Source organism: Oncorhynchus mykiss, chromosome 17 (genome assembly GCF_057628025.1).
Source record: "Oncorhynchus mykiss isolate SJ-2025 chromosome 17, ASM5762802v1, whole genome shotgun sequence".
NCBI classification, from domain to species: domain Eukaryota; kingdom Metazoa; phylum Chordata; class Actinopteri; order Salmoniformes; family Salmonidae; genus Oncorhynchus; species Oncorhynchus mykiss.
Window position 1 is genome coordinate 8,071,245 of NC_143038.1, and position 22,681 is coordinate 8,093,925.

The 22,681-nt window shown below is 46.2% G+C and overlaps 1 protein-coding gene across 1 annotated transcript in view; it reads left to right on the plus strand.

The window, feature by feature from the left end:
• LOC110493557 (growth factor receptor-bound protein 2) overlaps positions 1-22,681 on the plus strand; it is a 42,029-nt gene that overhangs the window by 15,077 nt on the left and 4,271 nt on the right. Inside the window, exons 2-4 of the mRNA XM_021567903.3 lie at positions 13,979-14,076; positions 18,985-19,107; positions 20,342-20,510. Of these exons, the coding sequence (XP_021423578.1) occupies positions 13,979-14,076; positions 18,985-19,107; positions 20,342-20,510 (390 nt within the window). The remainder of the gene's footprint in view (positions 1-13,978; positions 14,077-18,984; positions 19,108-20,341; positions 20,511-22,681) is intronic.

Below are 22,681 nucleotides of genomic sequence, written 5' to 3' on the forward strand. Positions count from 1 at the left end.
CATACCACTCACTACACCTGTCAGTGGAGCAGGGCAGAGAGCAGGGTAAAGGGGTTAGCGTGTGGCGTGCATGTGTTTTGTGTGTGTGTGTGTGTGTGCTAGAGGTCAACCGATTATGATTTTTCAGCGCCGATCCCGATTATTGGAGGACCAAAAAAGCCGATACCGATTAATCGGATGATTTAAAAAAACATGTATTTGTAATAATGACAATTACAACAATACTGAATGAACACTTATTTTAACTTAATATAATACATCAATAAAATCAATTTAGCCTCAAGTAAATAATGAAACATGTTCAATTTGGTTTATATAATGCAAAAACAAAGTGTTGGAGAAAAGTAAAAGTGCAATATGTGCTATGTAAGAAAGCTAACGTTTAAGTTCCTTGCTCAGAACATGAGAACATATGAAAGCTGGTGGTTCCTTTTAACATGAGTCTTCAATATTCCAGGTAAGACATTTTAGATTGTAGTTATTATAGGAATTATAGGACTATTTCCCTCTGTACCATTTGTATTTCATTAACCTTTGACTATTGGATGTTCTTATAGGCACTTTAGTATTGCAAGTGTAACAGTATAGCTTCCGTCCCTCTCCTCGCTCGAACAAGCAACACAACGACAACAGCCATCCTCGATGCAGCGTTACCCATGCAGAGCAAGGGGAACAACTACTAGAAGGCTCAGAGCGAGTGACGTTCGAAACGCTATTAGCGCGCGCTAACTAGCTAGCCATTTCACTTCGGTTACACCAGCCTCATCTCGGGAGTTGATAGGCTTGAAGTCATAAACAGCGCAATGCTTGACGCACAATGAAGAGCTGCTGGCAAAACGCACAAAGGTGCTGTTTGAATTAATGTTTACATGCCTGCTTCTGCCTACCATCGCTCAGTCAGATACTTAGATACTTGTATGCTTGTATGCTCAGTCAGATTATATGCAACGCAGGACACGCTAGATAATATCTAGTAATATCATCAACCATGTGTAGTTAACTAGTGGTTATGATTGATTGTTTTTTATAAGATAAGTTTAATGCTAGCTGGCAACTTACCTTGGCTTACTGCATTCGCGTAACAGGCTCCTTGTCTCCTTGTGGAGTGCAACGAGAGAGGGGCAGGTCGTTATTGCGTTGGACTAGTTAACTGTAAGGCTGCAAGATTGGATCACCCGAGCTGACAAGGTGAAAATCTGTCATTCTGCCCCTGAACATGGCAGTTAACCCACCGTTCCTAGGCCGCCATTGAAAATAAGAATGTGTTCTTAACTGACTTGCCTTGTTAAATAAAGGTATAAAATAAAAATCGGCGCCCAAAAATACCGATTTCCGATTGTTATGAAAACTTGAAATCCTCCCTAATTAATCGGCCATTCCGAATAATCGGTCGACCTCTAGTGTGTGCTTTCTCCTGCATTAAAAGCTCCTGTCGATTCTGCTTTCTCTCTCAATTCAAGTTAATGGCTTTATTGGCATGGGAAGCATATGTTTATATTGCCAAAGCAAGTGAAATAGATAATAAACAAAAGGTCTCTCTCTCTCTCTCTCTCTCTCTCTGTCTCTGTGCTGACCCTGAAACTCTACTGTTGTTGACAGTTTGCAGACATAGATAGAAAGCCCTCCCAGGGGGGGAGAGTGTCTGAGAGGGGCCATCTGGGCAGACTAGATTCGGAGGCCTGTCCCCTACACTGAGCCTCTCTAGTCTGAGTGAGCTTGTTGGGACTGCTTGTCGGAACCTAATGGGTCTGCTCTTTCACACTCTCTGTCACTCTTTCTTTCTTTGTAATCCAGACAGCCCCAATCTGGGATCTCGTTAAAAGTGTCCCAGTGCTGTAGCTGGATTAGTGGTTTAGCTGTCGCTCCTCGCCCTTTATCCCCTCAACCGGCATAGGATAAATAGACCTCATGGATTAGCCCCAAAACAGAGGCTGGGACTGGTGCCAACCGGGCAGAACCAGGACAGGGGGCAGAGGGAGACACAGCAGCACATAACTCTCCAGGAAAGCAAGGCCCCAGCTGCTACAGGCTAGGCTCTTGGCACAATCCAAAATCCCAGAAAACTATACGGTTGCGTAATGAACCTCGATTACCACTGACTTTATCCAAGTGAAGGCTTGGATGTGTGTCAACTGGCAATGCAATATTCATTCCAACTAGAGGATTGTGTAGTGATGTAGGGGCATACACCACTGCTTTGTACACCATGCTATTATACTATGCATCAATGTTTTAGTGTTGCTATTTCCACAAAGCAGTAGTTTGTATGATGTTGTAGACACGCTAGGTACCATGTTACTATGCAAAGTATGCATCGATGCTTAATGTTGCTATTTTCATAAAGCAGTGGGTTGGATAATGTCGTAGACGTGTCATAGTTGTTTGTTTCAGAGATCTAAACGGATGCAAATCACTGTGCTGTACATGGAAATACACCTCGTTGTTCACTGTACCAATTCCCACAGTATGCTTCTGTAAATTGCTGCTTAAAGCACTATTTGTACGTTTTTGTGGAGACAAAGCAGATTCTTGTGAGTTTATGTAGAGGCTCTTAGTGGAAAATAAATCTACCGAACAAAAATATAAACGCAAGATGTAAAGTGTTATAAAAGATTCCAGAAATGTTCCATGTGCACAAAAAGCTTATTTCTATCAAATGTTGTGTAGCATTGTGTTTACGTTCCTGGTAGTGAGTATTTCTCCTTTGCCAAGATAGTCAATTCACCTGACAGGTGTGGCATATCAATAACCTGTTAAACAGCATGATGGGTCACCTTGGGGACAATAAAAGGCCACTCTAAAATGTGCAGTTTTGTCACACAACACAATGCCAAGTTGTCTCAGGTTTTGGGGGAGCGTGCAATTGGCATGCTGACTACAGGAATGTCCATCAGAGCTGTTGCCACAGAATTGAATGTTAATTTCTCTACCATACGCCGCCTCCAACGTTGTTTTTGAGAATTTGACAGTACGTCCAACTGGTCTCACAACTGCAAACCACATGTAACCACGCCAGCCCAGGACCTCCACATCCAGCTTCTTCACCTGGGGGATCGTATGAGACCAGCCACCTGGACAGTTGTTGAAACTGTGGGTTTCCACAACCAAAGTATTTCTGCACAAATTGGCAGAAACCGGTTGGAAGCTCATCTGCATGCTCTCTCAGGGAAGGTCATCTGTGTGTGCGTCGTCCTCACCAGGGTCTTGACCTGACTGCAGTTCGGCGTAGTAACCGACTTCAATAGGCAAATTCTCACCTTCGATGGCCACTGGCACGCTGGAGAATTGTGCTCTTCACGGATGAATCCCTGTTTCAGCTGTGCCGGGCAGATGGCGTCATGTGAGCGAGCGGTTTGCGGATGTCAACTTTGTGAACAAAGTGCCCCATTGGCAGGCAAAAGCTACAGACAACAAACACAATTGCATTTTATCGATGGCAATTTGAATGCATAGAGATACCGTGATGAGATCCTGAGGCCCATTGTCGTGCCATTCATCCGCCGCCATCACCTGATGTTTCAGCGTGATAATGCACAGCCCCATGTCGCAAGGGTCTGTACACAATTCCTGGAAGCTGAGAATATCCCAGTTCTTCCATGGCCTGCATACTCACCAGACATGTCACCCATTAAGCATGTTTGGGATGCTCTGGATTGACGTGTACAAGAGCGGGTTCCAGTTCCTGCCAATATCCAGCAACTTCACAAGCCATTGAAGAGGAGTAGGACACCATTACACAGGCCACAATCGACAGCCTGGACAACTCTATGCGAAGGAGATCTGTCGTGCTGCATGAGGTAAATGGTGTTCACCAGATACTGTCTGTTTTTCTGATCCACGCCCCTACCTTTTTTTAAAGGTATCTGGGTCCAACCGATTCCCAGTCCTGTGAAATCCATAGATTAGGGCCTCATTTATTTATTTAAATGGACTGATTCCCTTTTATGAACTGTAACTCAGTAAAATCTTTGAAATTGTTGCATGTTGCTTTTTATATTTTTGTTCAGTGTATATATAAATGTATTTCTTTTGCACGTTCCCCTCTGCAGTTGATCAATTTTCTTGTCTGCCCTGATTCCCAACATGCACGCACACGCACACACTGATTCCCCTCACATAGTTCATTAAGTTTTCTGTCAGGTATCGCCTGTCTTTCTCCACGCGCCTCTACGGACACATTGGCTGTTTTTCTCTCAAGGAGAAAGATAAGCTTACCTTCTGTGTGTAAGTCTCTCTCTCTCTCTCTATTTCTTTCATTATGCAAAAAAATGTCTCTCCTTCCCTCTCCTACCATCTCATGTATATTAATTACGCACCAGAAACCAGTATTCGCACTGAATGCCTTGTTCCCTGGCTGGTTGTGCATACTGAACACGCTCACACACACACACACATACACTGAAACACATAAATACATACACACACATTCTCCCCACTCAAACACCACACGCAAGTTTCTCTTATTTTTTCCAGTGCGGGCAATTAGGAGGCAGAAGGCAGTAAGTGTGAAGGTGTAGAGGAATAGAGGAGAGGAACCCCCTGTGGATATGATTTAGGTTTAAGAGCAAGTCTGTTGTCTGCTGAGTTGTTTCCCTGATTGAATTCACACCCCTGGTTATAATCCTGCAGTTTGATTCCTTCCCAATCCTCTCTGGACTACACTCTGCATTGGCAAAATGCCCCCCTCTTCCATCTTCCATCTCCCTCTCTTCCATCTCCCTCTCCCCCTCTTCCATCTCCCTCTCTTCCATCTCCCTCTCTTCCATCTCCCTCTCTTCCATCTCCCTCTCCCTCTCTTCCATCTCCCTCTCTTCCATCTCCCTCTCTTCCATCTCCCTCTCCCCCTCTTTCATCTCCCTCTCTTCCATCTCCCTCTCCCCCTCTTCCATCTCCCCCTCTTCCATCTCCCCCTCTTCCATCTCCCCCTCTTCCATCTCCCCCTCTTCCATCTCCCCCTCTTCCATCTCCCCCTCTTCCATCTCCCACCTCCCTCTTTCACCTCCCTCTCCCTCTCTTTCACCTCCCTCTCCCTCTCTTTCACCTCCCTCTCCCTCTCTTTCACCTCCCTCTCCCTCTCTTTCACCTCCCTCTCCCTCTCTTCCAACTCCCTCTCTTCTAGAGGTCGACCGATTATGATTTTTCAATGCCGACACCGATTATTGGAGGACTAAAAAAGCTGATACCGATTAATTGGCCAATTTTTTATTTTTTTTAAAAAGTGTTTATTTCTAATAATGACAATTACAACAATACTGAATACTGAAAGGCATTGATATTTATGCTTAGGTACATTCGTGCAACGATTATGCTTTTGTCGCAAATGCGCTTTCATTAAGTCATCCCCCGTTTGGCGAAGTTGGCTGTCTTTGTTAGGAAGAAATATTCTTCACAGTTCTCAACAAGCCAGTTGGCCCAAACTGCTGCTTAAACCCCGACTCTGTTGCACAGAACGCAAGAGAAGTGACACAATTTCCCTAGTTGAAAGAAATTCATGTTAGCAGGCAATATTAACTAAATATGCAGGTTTAAAAATATATACTTATGTATTGATTTTAAGAAAGGCGTTGATGTTTATGGTTAGGTACACATTGGAGCAACGACAGTGCTTTTTTTCCGTGAATGCACTTGTTAAATCACCTGTTTGGCAAAGAAGGCTGTGATTCAATGATAAATTAACAGGCACCGCATCGATTATATGCAATGCAGGACAAGCTAGATTAACTAGTAATATCATCAACCATGTGTAGTTAACTAGTGATTATGTTAAGACTGATTGTTTTTTATAAGGTAAGTTTAATGCTAGCTAGCACCTTACCTTGGCTCCTTGCTGCACTTGCATAACAGGTGGTCAGCCTGCCACACAGTCTCCTCGTGGAGTGCAATGTTATTGGCCATAATCGGTGTCCAAATATGCCGATTACCGATTGTTATGAAAACTTGAAATCGGCCCAAATTAATCGGCCATTCCGATTAATGGGTCGACCTCTTCTCTCTTCCACCTCCCTCTCTTCCACCTCCCCCTCTTCCACCTCCCCCTCTTCCACCTCTTCCACCTCCCCCTCTTCCACCTCCCCCTCTTCCACCTCCCCCTCTTCCACCTCCCCCTCTTCCACCTCCCCCTCTTCCACCTCCCTCTCTTCCACCTCCCTCTCTTCCACCTCCCTATCTTCCACCTCCCTCTCTTCCACCTCCCTCTCTTCCACATCCCTCTCTTCCACCTCCCTCTCTTCCACCTCCCTCTCTTCCACCTCCCCCTCTTCCACCTCCCCCTCTTCCACCTCCCCCTCTTCCACCTCCCCCTCTTCCACCTCCCCCTCTTCCACCTCCCCCTCTTCCACCTCCCCCTCTTCCACCTCTCTCTCTTCCAACTCCCTCTCTTCGACCTCCCTCTCTTCCACCTCCCTCTCTTCCACCTCCCTCTCTTCTAACTCCCTCTCTTCCAAATCCCTCTCCCCCTCTTCCAAATCCCTCTCCCCCTCTTCCAAATCCCTCTCCCCCTCTTCCAAATCCCTCTCCCCCTCTTCCAAATCCCTCTCCCCCTCTTCCAAATCCATCTCCCCCTCTTCCAAATCCATCTCCCTCTCTTCCACCTCCCTCTCCCTCTCTTCCACCTCCCTCTCCCTCTCTTCCACCTCCCTCTCCCTCTCTTCCACCTCCCTCTCCCTCTCTTCCACCTCCCTCTCTTCCACCTCCCTCTCTTTCACCTCCCTCTCTTCCACCTCCCTCTCTTCCAACTCCCTCTCTTCGACCTCCCTCTCTTCGACCTCCCTCTCCCTCTCTTCCACCTCCCTCTCTTCGACCTCCCTCTCTTCTAACTCCCTCTCTTCCAAATCCCTCTCTTCCAACTCCCTCTCTTCGACCTCCCTCTCTTCCACCTCCCTCTCTTCCACCTCCCTCTCTTCTAACTCCCTCTCTTCCAAATCCCTCTCCCCCTCTTCCAAATCCCTCTCCCCCTCTTCCAAATCCCTCTCCCCCTCTTCCAAATCCCTCTCCCCCTCTTCCAAATCCCTCTCCCCCTCTTCCAAATCCATCTCCCCCTCTTCCAAATCCATCTCCCTCTCTTCCACCTCCCTCTCCCTCTCTTCCACCTCCCTCTCCCTCTCTTCCACCTCCCTCTCCCTCTCTTCCACCTCCCTCTCCCTCTCTTCCACCTCCCTCTCTTCCACCTCCCTCTCTTTCACCTCCCTCTCTTCCACCTCCCTCTCTTCCAACTCCCTCTCTTCGACCTCCCTCTCTTCGACCTCCCTCTCCCTCTCTTCCACCTCCCTCTCTTCGACCTCCCTCTCTTCTAACTCCCTCTCTTCCAAATCCCTCTCCCCCTCTTCCAAATCCCTCTCCCCCTCTTCCAAATCCCTCTCCCCCTCTTCCAAATCCCTCTCCCCCTCTTCCAAATCCCTCTCCCCCTCTTCCAAATCCCTCTCCCCCTCTTCCAAATCCATCTCCCCCTCTTCCAAATCCATCTCCCTCTCTTCCACCTCCCTCTCCCTCTCTTCCACCTCCCTCTCCCTCTCTTCCACCTCCCTCTCCCTCTCTTCCACCTCCCTCTCCCTCTCTTCCACCTCCCTCTCTTCCACCTCCCTCTCTTTCACCTCCCTCTCTTCCACCTCCCTCTCTTCCAACTCCCTCTCTTCGACCTCCCTCTCTTCGACCTCCCTCTCCCTCTCTTCCACCTCCCTCTCCCTCTCTTCCACCTCCCTCTCCCTCTCTTCCAACTCCCTCTTTTCCACCTCCCACTCCCCCTCCCTCTTCCCCTCTTCCAACTCCCTCTCTTCTAACTCCCTCTCTTCCACCTCCCGTCCCCCTCTTCCACCTCCCTCTCCCTCTCTTCCACCTCCCCCTCTTCCAACTCCCTCGCTTCGACCTCCCACTCCCTCACTTCCATCTCCCCCTCTTCCACCTCCCTCTCTTCCACCTCCCCCCCCACTTCCACCTCCCCTCCCCCTCTTCCAACTCTCTCTTCCACCTCCCTCCCTCTCTTCCACCTCACTCTCCCCCTCACTCTCCCCCCTCTTCCACCTCCCTCTCCCCCCTCTTCCACCTCCCTCTCCCCCCTCTTCCACCTCACTCTCCCCCCTCTTCCCCCTCACTCTCCCCCCTCTTCCCCCTCACTCTCCCCCCTCTTCCCCCTCACTCTCCTCCCTCTTCCACCTCCCTCTTCCGCCTCCCTCTCCCCCCCTCTTCCACCTTCCTCTCTCCCTCTCTTCCAACTCCCTCTCTTCCACCTCCCCTACCCCTCTTCCATCTCCCTCTTCCACCTCCCTCTCCCTCTCTTCCACCTCTCTCCACTCTTTCACCTCACTCTCCCCCTCCCTCTTCCCCCTCTTTCACCTCCCTCTTCCCCCTCTTTCACCTCCCTCTTCCCCCTCTTTCACCTCCCTCTTCCCCCTCTTTCACCTCCCTCTTCCCCCTCTTTCACCTCCCTCTCCTCTCTCTTCCACCTCCCTCTCCCCCTCTTCCACCTCCCCTACCCCTCTTCCAACTCCCTCTGTTTCACCTCACTCTCCCCCCTCTTCCACCTCACTCTCCCCCCTCTTCCACCTCACTCTCCCCCCTCTTCCACCTCACTCTCCCCCCTCTTCCACCTCACTCTCCCCCCTCTTCCACCTCACTGTCCTCTCTCTTCCACCTCCCTCTCCCCCCCTCTTCCACCTCCCTCTCTTCCACCTCCCCTACCCCTCTTCCACCTCCCTCTTCCACCTCCCTCTCCCCCTCTTCCACCTCACTCTCCCCCCTCTTCCACCTCACTCTCCCCCCTCTTCCACCTCACTCTCCCCCGCTCTTCCACCTCCCTCTCTCCCCCTCTTCCACCTCCCTCTCTCCCCCTCTTCCACCTCCCTCTCCCCCCTCTTCCATCTCCCTCTCCCCCCTCTTCCACCTCCCTCTCCCCCTCTCCTCCATCCTTCTCTTCCTTCTACTCCTCGTCCATCATGCTCTTGTATGGGACCTTATTTAATTAATTAACTTTATATTTTATTTAAAGTAGGAGAGAACATGGTGCAGTAGCATTGGCGTCCTATATTTAGATGTGGACAGGCATGCAAGGTGTGTGTGTGTATGTGTGTGTGTCTCTGCGTTTTAGTGTGCGTACATGCATGCATGTGGTTTTGCCACCCACAGCCACCCATGTTGCACTCCCATGGTGAAGCGTGTTCCTCCCAGGTAATTTCATCTCATGTCACGCACAGCCCTATCTGGTGTCCTTCCTCCTGAAAAACCACAGTGGTTCTTCACACACACACCACACACACCACACACACCACACACACACACACACACACACACACACACACACACACACACACACACACACACACACACACACACACACACACACACTGTAACACTTGGTTCCTCAGTGCACGGCGGCTGAAGCAGTAATGGGGCCATCACAAGACTATCACGTCTGGTTTAGGAGATGGCAGAATGAGGATTTGGGATGATCAGGATGGTGTGTGTGGCAGCTGTGAAGGAGATTACTCCGGGGCCTGATCTTGTAAATGTAACCGCATCAACGCCCTTACAGAGGTTTACAACAAGGCAACGAGATCGGTCCAGAGGACCGTGCCTCAGCCACGACCAGTAACACTCTGCGAGGAGATTACCATACTGAGATATATCATTCACTACAGCCACTATGGTTCTGGATGCTGAATGGGAAGCAGGCGTTTACAGCTTCACCCTCTGTTAGCACGCTGGTTGCTGATGACATACCACAGTGTCATTGTGCTTCTGTATAGAAAATAGAGAGAAGTGGAGACAGAAGGGGGGGGGGGGGTGTAGTACAGAGAGAGAAAAGGGAGAGATTGCGATGAAGCAGGACACAGAGAGGTATCAAGAAATGTGGAGAGGGAGAGAGAGAGAATGCATCAATGTGTGAGACAGGAAGAAAGAGCTAGGAGAGACAGATGTGTGTGCATGTCATTGCCCCGGCCAGTCAGCCTATTGTGACAGCTAGGCTACCTCTGTTTCTGTCCCTAGGCCTGATACGATCAAACTAGCAGATGGTATTATAGCACTGAGTGGTGTGGTCTCATTTCATGAAGTCGACAGACAGATGTATGTTTTTCCAGCTTTAAAACACACTACCGGCCTCTGTTATGCGAAGGACAAACTGAATTAGACAGCCACTGATGAAACGATGTGCTGTTCAACAAAATGTACTGTTAATGGGATCCAGAAAAGAAAGACTGACTGACACTGTCTTCATTGCAGTGTCAGATGGGTTTTACTAGTCTGTTTTGTTCGTGTCTTTCTTTGAAGTGCGCTTGTCTTTGTTGGGCTTTTACAAATCCCTGGTTCAAATTCACTTTGCTGTAGTGCCAAATATATGGCCGCATTGCCTTTATTTTGTCTTTATAGGAATGAAAAACAATGGGATAACAAAGGTATTGCCTTCCAAAACATGGATTAGATAGGTTTTTAGAGAAACTCTCTCTCTTACGTCTTACTCTTCTGGTTGGGTTGGAAGGTTAATGTGAACGGGCTGTCTAGTTCTTACTAGTCAGCAAGCAAGGTGGAGAACGTCCACAGTACCCATCTGTTATGACCCCCATATCGCCCCCCAAACCACACACGCTCACGTACAGAACACGTCCTCTACTTCTGTGTACATGTCCCCCCCCGTGTCTCCTCTACCTGCCTTGCCTGCCTTGCCTGCCTGCCTGCCTGCACGCACTAGCTTCTTGTTTCCTAGCATTGGTGTAATTAGTTTTATCAGCAGCCGGAGCTCCTGCCTCGCTCAGGGGAGGGAGAGGAGAGTCATTATCTCCCTCATTTCCTTCCCTCCAGCTCTCACACACACACACACACACACAGAGAGAGACTGATACACACACACAGAGACACAGTGTTGCACATTTCCACACAGACATGGGAGTGCACAGGCAGGCACACGTACATGGATGTACTCACACACACACACACACACACACACACTTACACTGGCATAGAGACGTTAGCTCATCCTCTCCTTCTCCCTCAGAGATTCATGTATGAGCAGTATTCAGTCATACTAGAGGCCCTACATGTGTCTGTCAGGACTGGATTGGCTCTGACTCTTCACAAGGTTACAGCACCGCTCCTCTCTTCATCACTAGCAGTAGCTATCACTTTAGAATCCTGCTCAGGCCAACACAGCCCCCAGGGTACAGACGGGCTGTGACGGAGCACTGGGTGAGTCACCAGTACTGAGCAGCTGGATGTGTGTGTCTGGAGGTGGAGGGTGGAACTGTGTGTCACACTGTGTCTTTCTCTCTCTCTCCCCTCCTCTCCCCTCTCTTTCTCTCTCTCTGTGTGTATGTTTATCTCCTGCGTTCTCAACCTGTGTGAGTGGTTATTACCGTGTTTTGGAGTCTGAGGTCATGCAGAGTTTAGAGGGACAGCCGGCCAGTGTTCAAAAGAGGCATGGGCCACACACACACTGCGCTGGTCGTGCCATAGGAAGTGCTGTGTGTGATTGGCAGATTGGGAAGCAGTCAGAGGCCAACAGTAGACACACACCAGCCTCCCCCAGAACAAATAAGTGTATCCACCCCCTCATCTGTCACTTTCTGTGTGTGCGTTGTATGCTTGCTTATCTGTCTTCTCTGCCAATGGGAGATTTGAATTCAATTGAACAGAAATTGGGCCAGATTTTGCATGTATTCAGATATCTCTCCACAGGAAAAGGAGGTCAGCTAGTACAACACTGGTTCCATCTGTATAGTTATTTTTTGGAACAAATATTTCTGGTAAACAGTGGGTCAATTCCACGGTTACAGAATGATGCTGAGACGTATGTCTGTATGTCAAACAAAAGCAGTCAACTCTTTGCACAAGGACGACATTTTCCACGTTAAATAACAGTTTTACAAAAACCCATTTACTTGAGGAACGGTGCAGATTAAAAATGTGGTAACAGAATGACGGCACAACAGCACAAACTGTTACGCAACTTTGCATCTGCACAGTCCAACTAAATGTGTTTTTGTAACATTTTCAGTAGCAACTGTTAGAAGTCGTCCTCGTGCGTAGAGTTGTATGGTTTGTTTAACTTCACTGGTTTCTGTTTGACGTGCATTTTAAAGTGAACAATCTGAGTCTCGGCATCATCCTGTTAGTGTAGAATTGTCCAGTAGTAGAGATGATGAAGATCATGGTACAATAGAAAGCATTTTAGGAATCACTGGCACAGTTCGCTCCATTTTAAAATTGGCCCATATGTGACATCACAACTGTCTATACATTTACAACCCACTATTATTTACATTAGTAAGCCTAAACTATAACCCATGTCTGTTTCTTCCTGCTTGGTGCACATTGTTTCTTGTCCTCTGTGTTTACAGTGGCAGTCCATTTCACTTGTGGACTTGGTAAGAGTGGCGCCATTGCCCCATGGCAGAGGCCGAGAGAGAAAGCTAAGATTAATGGGTGTTTACTGAGACCAGCGAAGGCTAAGAGACTGAGCCTGGCCATTTCTCTCCACTAAGATGACTGGGTCATCCACCGTAGAGTGTGGAGACACCGTGGGAGACGTCGAAGGCCCCACTCCCCAGTCACATCAGTGTATGATGGTATGATGGTCTTGCTTGTGGGAGACGATACAGTCCCATGCTGAAGCGGAGTTGGTTTTGGCATCCGACAAGGACAGGGTAATAAAGAGTGGAGGTGTAAGGCCATGTGTTTGAACTAGTCTGTCTGGGTAGAAGTTGCCTTTATAGACACACAATAGCAATTTTTCACTCCAAAACAAACTCATCCAGAAAGAGCAATTCCACCAAGATTCATACTACTCCCACCCGCACCTAAAATCCAATGTGTGTTCTATCAACCGGAATCCTCCTCCATCCAACCCTAAAAACCCATGTAACTCGTTGTCTCTCAGGGAGCTCTCTTGGCCGGTTACGGAGTGTTAGTGTCAGCCGTTGATACTGATGGATCCGGGGCTAGAGTGGTTGTGACAGATGGTGTCTCTGTGGGGACAGGAGGGGGTCTGGTATAGTGGTGGCGTGGTGGCAGTCTGGTCAGGTCCCACTGTGGAGCCTCCAGATGATCACGGTCAGGTTGACTGACCTGGACTAGGTCTCATGGGGCCTGGGATGGGCCAGTCTGTCTGGAATGTCTTTTCACCTGGCTAGGCTTTGTGAATGGACGTATGGGAGGTTAGGGGGGAAATATGTACGGTACATGGCAGTTATGGGATGCATGGTGTATTTTAAGCAGGATTGTCCTAGAATTGCAATGTTTTGCTTTTCGTCTCCGAGTCTGGGAGCATATGGGGGGAATACTCTGTACAAAATATTAGGAACACCTTCTTAATATTGAGTTGCAAAACCCTCAGAACAGTCTCAATTCGTTGGGGCGTGGACTCTACAAGGTGTCGAAAGCGTTCCACAGTGATGCTGGCCGATGTTGACTCCAATGCTTCCCACAGTTGTCAAGTTGGTTGGATGACCTTTGGGTGGTGGGCCATTCTTGATACACACAGGAAACTGTTGAGCGTGAAAACCCCAGCAGTGGTGCAGTTCTTGACACACTCAACCCGGTGCGCCTGGCACCTACTACCATACCCTGTTGAAAGGCACTTTTGTCTTACACAATTCATGTCTCAAGGCTTAAAAATCCTTCTTTAACCTGTCTCTCCCCCTTAATTTATACTGATTTGAAGTGGATTTAACAAGTGACACCAATAAGGGGTCATAGCTTTCAGCTGAATTCACCTGGTCAGTCTATCAGCAGTTCCTAATGTTTTGTACACTTTGTACAGTGTATGTACATAGCAGTACATGAATATAGAGGATCTGCATGATATTTCTTTAAATAATATTTGTGGTTAGCTCATACAATGGTTTCCACACCATTATGTTGGCTTTCATGTACCCACTCTGTCAGTTTTTTTTTTTTATAATGTAGTCTTGTGGTCTTATGTTTGTCACGACCATGCTTATAACCATTTGTGACTCTTTGACCAAACTATCGTCCCTCTGTTTTGTGTCTTCAGGTTTTGAATGAAGAATGTGACCAGAACTGGTACAAGGCAGAGCTGAATGGGAAAGAAGGCTTCATCCCCAAAAACTACATAGAAATGAAGGGACACCCGTAAGTATGAGCCAGTCTTAGATACCAGTTGCCCTATATGAGCCCAAGTCCACATGAAACTGGAGAGCCAAAATGGCGGCGTTCACCTCCCCTAAATTACCTCATGTCTAACCTGGAGCTCAAAATTGGGGTATCAAACGTGAGGTTCTAATGTTGGAAGGTTCCACTACTAGTTTGTGAAACTTATTTTTTCCAAACGGCATTTATTTGTGCTAAATATCAGGGGGGGAAAGTAACTTCATAGACAGATTTACTTCTCTAGTTCCCATGTTTAGAACCATTCGGAAGACACTTGAAACAAAGTCTAGCTAACTCCTGTGGCTAGGATAAATGCTCCTCTGGTCTGAAGATAAGGGGGAGAAAGGTCTCATCATGCTGCTGCTGTGGTCTGGAAGCTAGCCTGGAAGTGACCTGGCTTTCTAGAGCTCATTTGTGGGTTATAGGCCTCTGAGATCCATGTGGTCGCAGGGTTGTCGGTTTGGCATCCCAGAATCCCTCATCATGTGGCGTCGTCAGTCCTGATTCCAGAGTCTGTTTCTGCTGTGTCATGCCTATTAGGTTTGCCCCCACAATCGCCCTCTGGCCCAATATAGCCTGTGTGGATCTTTCTACATACTCTCTACTTAACATGCAGTGCATTGGGAAAGTATTCAGACCCCTTGACTTTTTCCACATTTTGTAACGTTACAGCCTTATTCTAAAATGGATTCAAAAATGTTTTTCCCCCTTATCAATCTACACACGGTACACCGTAATGAAAAAGCAAAAACAGGTTTTTAGAAATTGTTGTGTGTGTGTGAACATACATACAGTTGAAGTCAGAAGTTTACATACACTTAGGTTGGAGTCATTAAAACACATTTTTCAACCACTCCACAAATTTCTTGTTAGCAAACTAAACTCGGTTAGGGCATCTACTTTGTGCATGACACAAGTAATTTTTCCAACCCTGCAGTGCAGTTTAAAAACATATGGATAAGAATAAGAGATAAAAGTAATTAAAGAGCAGCAGTAGAAAACAACAACAATATATACAGGGGGGTGACAGTACAAAGCCAATGTCCGGGGGCACCGGTTAGTTGAGGTAGTATGTACATAGGTAGAGTTAATTAAAGTGACTATGCATCAGCATTTGTGGGTTCGATTACAGGCTCAAAATGGCCAGAAACAAATAACTTTCTTCTGAAACTCGTCAGTCTTGTTCTGAGAAATGAAGGCTATTCCATGCGAGAAATTACCAAGGAACTGAAGATCTTGTACAACGCTCCCTTCACAAAACAGCGCAAACTGGCTCTAACCAGAATAGAAAGAGGAGTGGGAGGCCCCGGTGCACACCTGAGCAAAGGGACAAGTACATTAGTGTCTAGTTTGAGAAACAGACGCCTCACAAGTCCTCAACTGGCAGCTTCATTAAATTGTACCTGCAAAACACCAGTCTCAACGTCCACAGTGAAGAGGTGACTCCGGGATGCTGGCCTTCTAGGCAACATGCTATATTTAGTAAAGAATATGACTTCAGTCGAGCAACAGGGCTTTTGTGTAACTGTCAGATAGGAGATGGATTGTACTGTAACTGTCAGATAGGAGATGGATTGTACTGTAACTGTCCTACAGAAGCCCTTTCTACATAAACTTCAGGGTTACTAAATGGATCTTATTCTGAGGTAGCCACTAAATAGAGATGGATTGTACTTTATATTCTACAGACGCACACAGTAGCAAAGAGGGGCTTTGTCCTGTGTAGTCGTCAGCTGTGTGAGAAAGCCTTCCCCACCACCGCCACCTGCTATAAGGGCTGAGAGGGCTCTCACACCGCAACCAATCAGATACAGAGGGCCCTATTATAGCAGTCAGGAAGAGACTGTCCATGAGCCTTAAGGACCCTATGACTGATTGGTCAGCTGGGCCTAAATACAGGAGGGAGGGAATCACCTGCTCTATGGAGGAGCAGCTGGTGGAGGAGGGTCCAGGATAGCAGGCAGGCAGATGGTGGGGCTGGATATGAAAAAACAGTACTCACTTCACTATAGGGCTGGCCTTGGCCTGGTTACATGCACCATGGTTGCTGTTACCATGCTGGAAAGGATCATGTGAGGAGAAGAAAGCCAAGTCACCACAGCATGGTTTGGTTTGGCCCGATAGTGTGTAAAGGGCTTTGACTCCCTTATGGAAGCCTGGTAGCCGTGGATGTCAGTGTTACCTCATCAAAGAGCAGCACTCCCCCACCACAAAGCAGGAAGGACCGGGATAATAGGAGGATATCCACAGTATCTCTCTACACACAGTGTTACTGTTACCCCAGGGTGTTACCTCGGGGAGATCAGAGCACTGTGGATGAGGGGGTTGGAGTTCTGTCATCTCTAAGCCTGTTTGTGTGTGAACACCAGGCACAAAGAATAGCATCGCTAAATGCTAAAGGCTTGTGGGTTGAAACCTATGGCCCAGTGATGCTAGTGCTACCTGACAGGTCAATGTGTGTGTACTAGAGGTCGATCGATTATGATTTTTCAACGCCGATACCGGTTATTGGAGGACCAAAAAAAGCCGATACCGAAAAAGCCGATATTTGTAATAATGACAATTATAACAATACTGAATGAACACTTATTTTAATTTAATATAATACATCAATAATATCAATTTAGCCTCAAATAAACAATGAAACATGTTCAATTTGGTTTAAATAATGCAAAAACAAAGTGTTGGAGAAGAAAGTAAAAGTGCAATATGTGCTATGTAAGAAAGCTAACGTTTCAGTTCCTTGCTCAGAACATGAGAACATATGAAAGCTGGTGGTTCCTTTTAACATGAGTCTTCAATATTCCCAGGTAAGAAGTTTTAGGTTGTAGTTATTATAGGAATTATATGACTATTTCCCACTATACCATTTGTATTTCATTAACCTTTGACTATTGTATGTTCTTATAGGCACTAGCTAGCCATTTCACTTCGGTTACACCAGCCTCATCTCGGGAGTTGATAGGCTTGAAGTCATAAACTGCGCAATGCTTGGCGCACAATGAAGAGCTGCTGGCAAAATGCACGGAAGTGCTGTTTGAATGAATGTTTACGTGCCTGCTTCTGCCTACCACCGCTCAGTCAGATACTTGTATGCTTGTATGCTCAGTCAGATTATATGCAACGCAGGACACGCTAGATTAAATCTAGTGATATCATCAACCATGTGTAGTTAACTAGTGATTATGATTGATTGTTTTTATAAGATAAGTTTAATGCTAGTTAGCAACTTTACCTTGGCTTACTGCATTCGCGTAACAGGCAGTCTCCTTGTGGAGTGCAACGAGAGAGAGGCAGGTCGTTATTGCGTTGGACTAGTTAACTGTAAGGTTGCAAGATTGGATCCCCCGAGCTGACAAGGTGAAAATCTGTCGTTCTGCCCCTGAACAAGGCAGTTAACCCACCGTTCCTAGGCCGTCATTGAAAATAAGAATGTGTTCTTAACTGACTTGCCTAGTTAAATAAAGGTATAAAAAAATGTGCATCGGCAAATCGGCGCCCAAAAATACCGATTTCCGATTGTTATGAAAACTTGAAATCGACCCTAATTAATCGGCCATTCCGATTAATCGGTCAACCTCTAGTGTGTACACATGTAATAGGCCTGTTCTACTCATATCTGTCGTCTTTACCCAGCAGGCAAAACTAGCCGGTGGATATGTGACTATCGGCTTGTGACACTGTTTGAGGACTCAGCCCTGATGATGATACTGTATGTGAAGCCTGGCTGGATTATCATTCCCTCATGAGGAACAGCTGGAGTTGATCAGGCCCTCTGGCTTTGTCATGTTGTCTGAGCTCACAAACGAACAAGCTAAGCGGCATAGCGCTAGCGCTCACCTGCACTGACATGCTCTACTGCAGAGGCTATGGCTATTGGCCAAGGCAAGGGTATGCTATCGCTAGGATAAGCTACAGTATATGGTAAGGCTAAGCTATATGGATAAATTAAGCTATATGGATAAAGCTCAGGGTTTGCTTTCACTGGAGATAGAGGAGGCAAACGTTGTGTGTTGCAACACCTTTTTTGGCACATTGTGACAACACCTTTATCCGGACAGTACAATTCCACACCTGACTGGTCACAGAAGGAAATGGAGGTCCCACACACTGTACACCCATGCACAAACACACACACACTCTGTATGGAGTATCCGTGGGGGTTGGTGACTGACCGCTGGTATTGGGCACCAGTCAGAGCCAGAGGAGTAGGTAGCAGGTGAGGTTGGCATGGCACCACACAGAGTTGTCATTGTCTCGGCCCAAGGCTCCACCAGCTCTTTTATCAGACCAGGAACCTCCCTGTAATTACAACCTACTAGGACAAATGCAAAAAGACTAATTAAATGGCCCACATGTGCTCACTTACTGCATTGATGTCATTCTATTTGGCATGCAAAATAGATGCGATATTCTGATTTTGACATCATTGTTTAGTAGTGTTATTGGTCGCTATGCACTTCACTCACTCCTCCCCACAGACACAACAACCACTACAACTGTCAATAACAGGGGTCAGGTTTGAGGTCAAGCTCTGCTAAAGGCCATGTTCCCATGATATTGAGTCACGCCTATGACCCTGCGCTTTGAGGTTACTCAAAGGTCATCGCTAACTAGCTACCTGTCACAACCACACCACAATCAAATTCTGGTAAGTGCTGCTTTTCCTACAAATGAAGAAGAAAAACCACCCAGCTTGGTAGGGCTGGTTGAAACAACGTCATTACAACCATGTAATAACATCATTTCAACCAGTTTTGCCCGCAGGGTATTTTTTCTTTCTTCATTTGCAGTAAATCAGCACTTATCACTGTTACTTGCGACTTGTTTTAATATCATTTTTCATGAGTTATTAAAGTGTTTTGTTCTGATTTGTTATTGTTGTCCCAGGTGGTTCTATGGTAAGATCCCCCGGGCGAAGGCAGAGGAGATGCTGAACAAACAGAGGCACGATGGGGCCTTCCTCATCCGAGAGTCGGAGAGCGCACCGGGAGACTTCTCCCTCTCTGTCAAGTATGTCACACGCACACACTGTTTTATTGAACCTTTTATTTCATTTCAGTTCAATCATTGTATAACTGATCGACCGATTATCTGTTTTCCCTTTTTTTTGTATTACTTTCAAAAATACACTTTTCTCCAATATCAGTTCTGTTTACATATTTTTTTCCAACTCTGTGCTAAGTGCTTGCTTTCTCATGCACAGCTCCCATGTTGGTTTGCGAGCGTCTAGCCAGCTTAACCTGGGAGGTACTGACTGTTCTAGCAGTGACTGGCCACCCTGTTCCCATTCTAGTCTTCATGTAAAGTCGCTGTGCAGATCTACAGATCCATATCAAGTTAATTGGCTGTGTCATCTCTGACTCACCTGGGGCTAACCAACAGTTATCTGCTACTAAAGCATGTTGGTCTCTGTCAGATAGCTCCGGTGTGGGCGCTGCTGCCTCTTATCAAAGCTTTGCAAGCTGGCACTTTCCCTAGTCCCAGGCTGTGTCTGCAGTAAGTAAGTGAGGTGAGTGAGGTGAGTGAGGTGAGTGAGGTGAGTGAGGTGAGTGAGGTGAGTGAGGTGAGTGAGGTAGTGAGGGAGGTAGTGAGTGAGTGAGGTAGTGAGTGAGTGAGGTAGTGAGGTAGTGAGGTAGTGAGTGAGTGAGGTAGTGAGTGAGGTAGTGAGTGAGTGAGTGAGAGAGAAATGGAACCTTATTCCCTTTGTCCAGGCCAAAAGTAGTACACATACTAGGACACAGTAGGACACATACTCCAGTTCAGCACTTAACAGTAGGTGACAGAATATAATATTATTCTTGTCGCTACTGCTACAATTGCACTGTCCTAGTGTCACAGCTGTGTACCAAACAACTGTCCCTGTCTAATCCATTTGTAATACAATCTAATGGAAGTATATCTTCTGTGTCAAAATCCCAAACTCATGGTATCACGCGGTGAGAAGGAAAGTGGGCCAACTGGGCTTAAATCATTCATTAAAGCGCTGACACAGATGGTTATAAAACTAGTGCCCACGTGATGTAGACTTACCAGTATTTTGACTGCTGTCCTCAGATGGTTACCACGGTAAATGTCATCACTTACTTTCTGTTTATTCTATACTTATCTCCCCCTTCTTCTCCTCCTCCTCCGCCACAGGTTTGGTAATCACAGATCTGAAACGGTTGGACTGATGGAAGTAGTAGGACGGTCACCTTGTTTAATCTTAACCAGTCACTTCTAGATCTATGCTACCTCTCCCCAGGTTTGGTAATGACGTGCAGCACTTCAAGGTCCTGCGTGACGGGGCTGGGAAGTACTTCCTGTGGGTGGTCAAGTTCAACTCTCTCAACTCCCTGGTGGACTACCACCGTTCCACCTCTGTGTCCCGCAACCAGCCCATCTTCCTCAGGGACATCGAGCAGGTCCCACAGGTGAGGAGGGAGGGACACACGCACCCACAGGGGGACACACACACAGGGACACACACACAGGGACACACACACAGGGACACACACACACACACAGGGACACACACACACACAGGGGGACACACACACACACAGGGACATACACACACACTTTAGAATAGCCACTTTTCTCCAATATCACTCCTCCTTTTACCTTATCAGTAATCACTAATGTTCTGTTTATTCTATCCTCATCTCTCTCTTCTTCTGCTTCTTCATCTTTTTCCTCTTCTACTTCTTCTGCTCATCCTCGTCCTTCTCCCCGCCCCCCAGAAACACGCACACAAATACATGGTCTTCAGAAGGTATTCACACCCCTTGACTTATTCCACATTTTGTTGTTACAGCCGGAATTAAAAGTGTATTACATTCATTTTTTCCCTCACCCATCTACACACACTACCCCATCATGACAAAGTGAAAACATGTTTTTAGAAATGTTTGCAAATGTATTCAATATGTAATACAGACATATCGCATTTACATAAGTATTCACACCCCTGAGTCAATACTTTGTAGAAGCACCTTTGGCAGTCTTTCTGGGTAAGTCAACATGTTGATTGTGCAATATTTGCCTATTATTATTTTCAAAATTCTTCAAGCTCTGTTAAATTGGTGGTTGATCATTGCTAGACAACCATTTCCAGGTCTTCCCGTAGATTTAAGTCAACTGTAACTCGGCCACTCAGGAACATTCACTGTCCTCTTGGTAAGCAACTACAGTGTAGATTTGGCCTTGTTTCAGTTTTTTTTTGCTGAAAGGTGAATTCATCTCCCAGTGTCTGGTGGAAAGCAGACTGAACCAGGTTTATCGCTAGGATTTTTCCTGTTCTTAACTCCATTGCATTTATTTTTTTATCCTGAAACTCCCCTGTCCTTAACGATTACAAGCATACCCATAACATGATGCAGCCACCGCTATGCTTGAAAATATGGAGACTGGTACTCAGTAATGTGTTGTATTGGATTTTCCCCAAACATAACACTTTATATTCAGGACAAAATGTTAATTGCTTTGCCACATTTTTTTTGTTGAGAATTTAGTACCTTGTTGCAAACAGGATACATGTTTTGGAGAAGAAGAAAAAATTCTGTACAAGATTCCTTCTTTTCACTGTTAATTAGATTAGAATTGTGAAGTAACTACAATGTTGTTGATCCATCCTTAGGAGAAAACTATCACAGCCATTAAACTCTGGAACTGTTTTAGTCACCATGGCGAAATCCCTGAGCGGTTTCCTTCCTCTCCGGCAACTGAGTTAGGAAGGACGCCAGTATCTTTGAAATGACTGGTTGTATTGATACACCATCCAAAGTGTAATTAATAACTTCACTGTGTTCAAAGGGATATCTGCTTTTATTTTTTACCCATCTACCAATAGAAACCCTCCCTGGTCTTTGTGGTTGAATCTGTGTTTGAAATGTACTACTCGACTGAGGGACCTTACAGATAATTGGTACAGTGGTACAGAGATGAGGTAGTCATAAAAAAACACTTTTACTGCACCCAGAGTGAGTACATGTGACTTGTTAAGCAAATGTTTACTCCTGAACTTATTTAGGTTTGCCATAACATATTGGTTGAATACTTATTGACTCAAGACATTTCAGCTTTTCTTTTTTTTTAATGAATTTGTAAAATGTCCAAAAACATAATTCCACTTTAACATTATGGGTTATTGTGTGTAGGCCAAGGACAAAAAAACATTTCAATTTAATCAATTTTAAATGCAGGCTGTAATACAACAAAATGTGGAAAAAGTCAAGGAGTGTGAACTTTCTGAAGGTAATGTATGTATACACAGCGCTGCAATATCATACGGAATACCAGGGAAATCCTCATCTCTGACAATCATTTAATGAGATTGCATCACGTATTCTCATCTAAGCAATCATGCAAAAACACAACCAATTACCAGTGAACTACAGTTCACTAAGCAATTTTGCAGAAAAATAGCTAAATCCACTATGGTCGCCTTCATGTTGGTTATGAGACAAATATACAAGTAGAAGTACAATACAATTGGAAGTTGGAAAAAAGGGTAATGTTCATTAGGCACCAAACAGAAGAATGATTTTAACAGAGAGTCTAGTACACAGACCAATAAGAAATACACATTTCCTATTCCATTGCA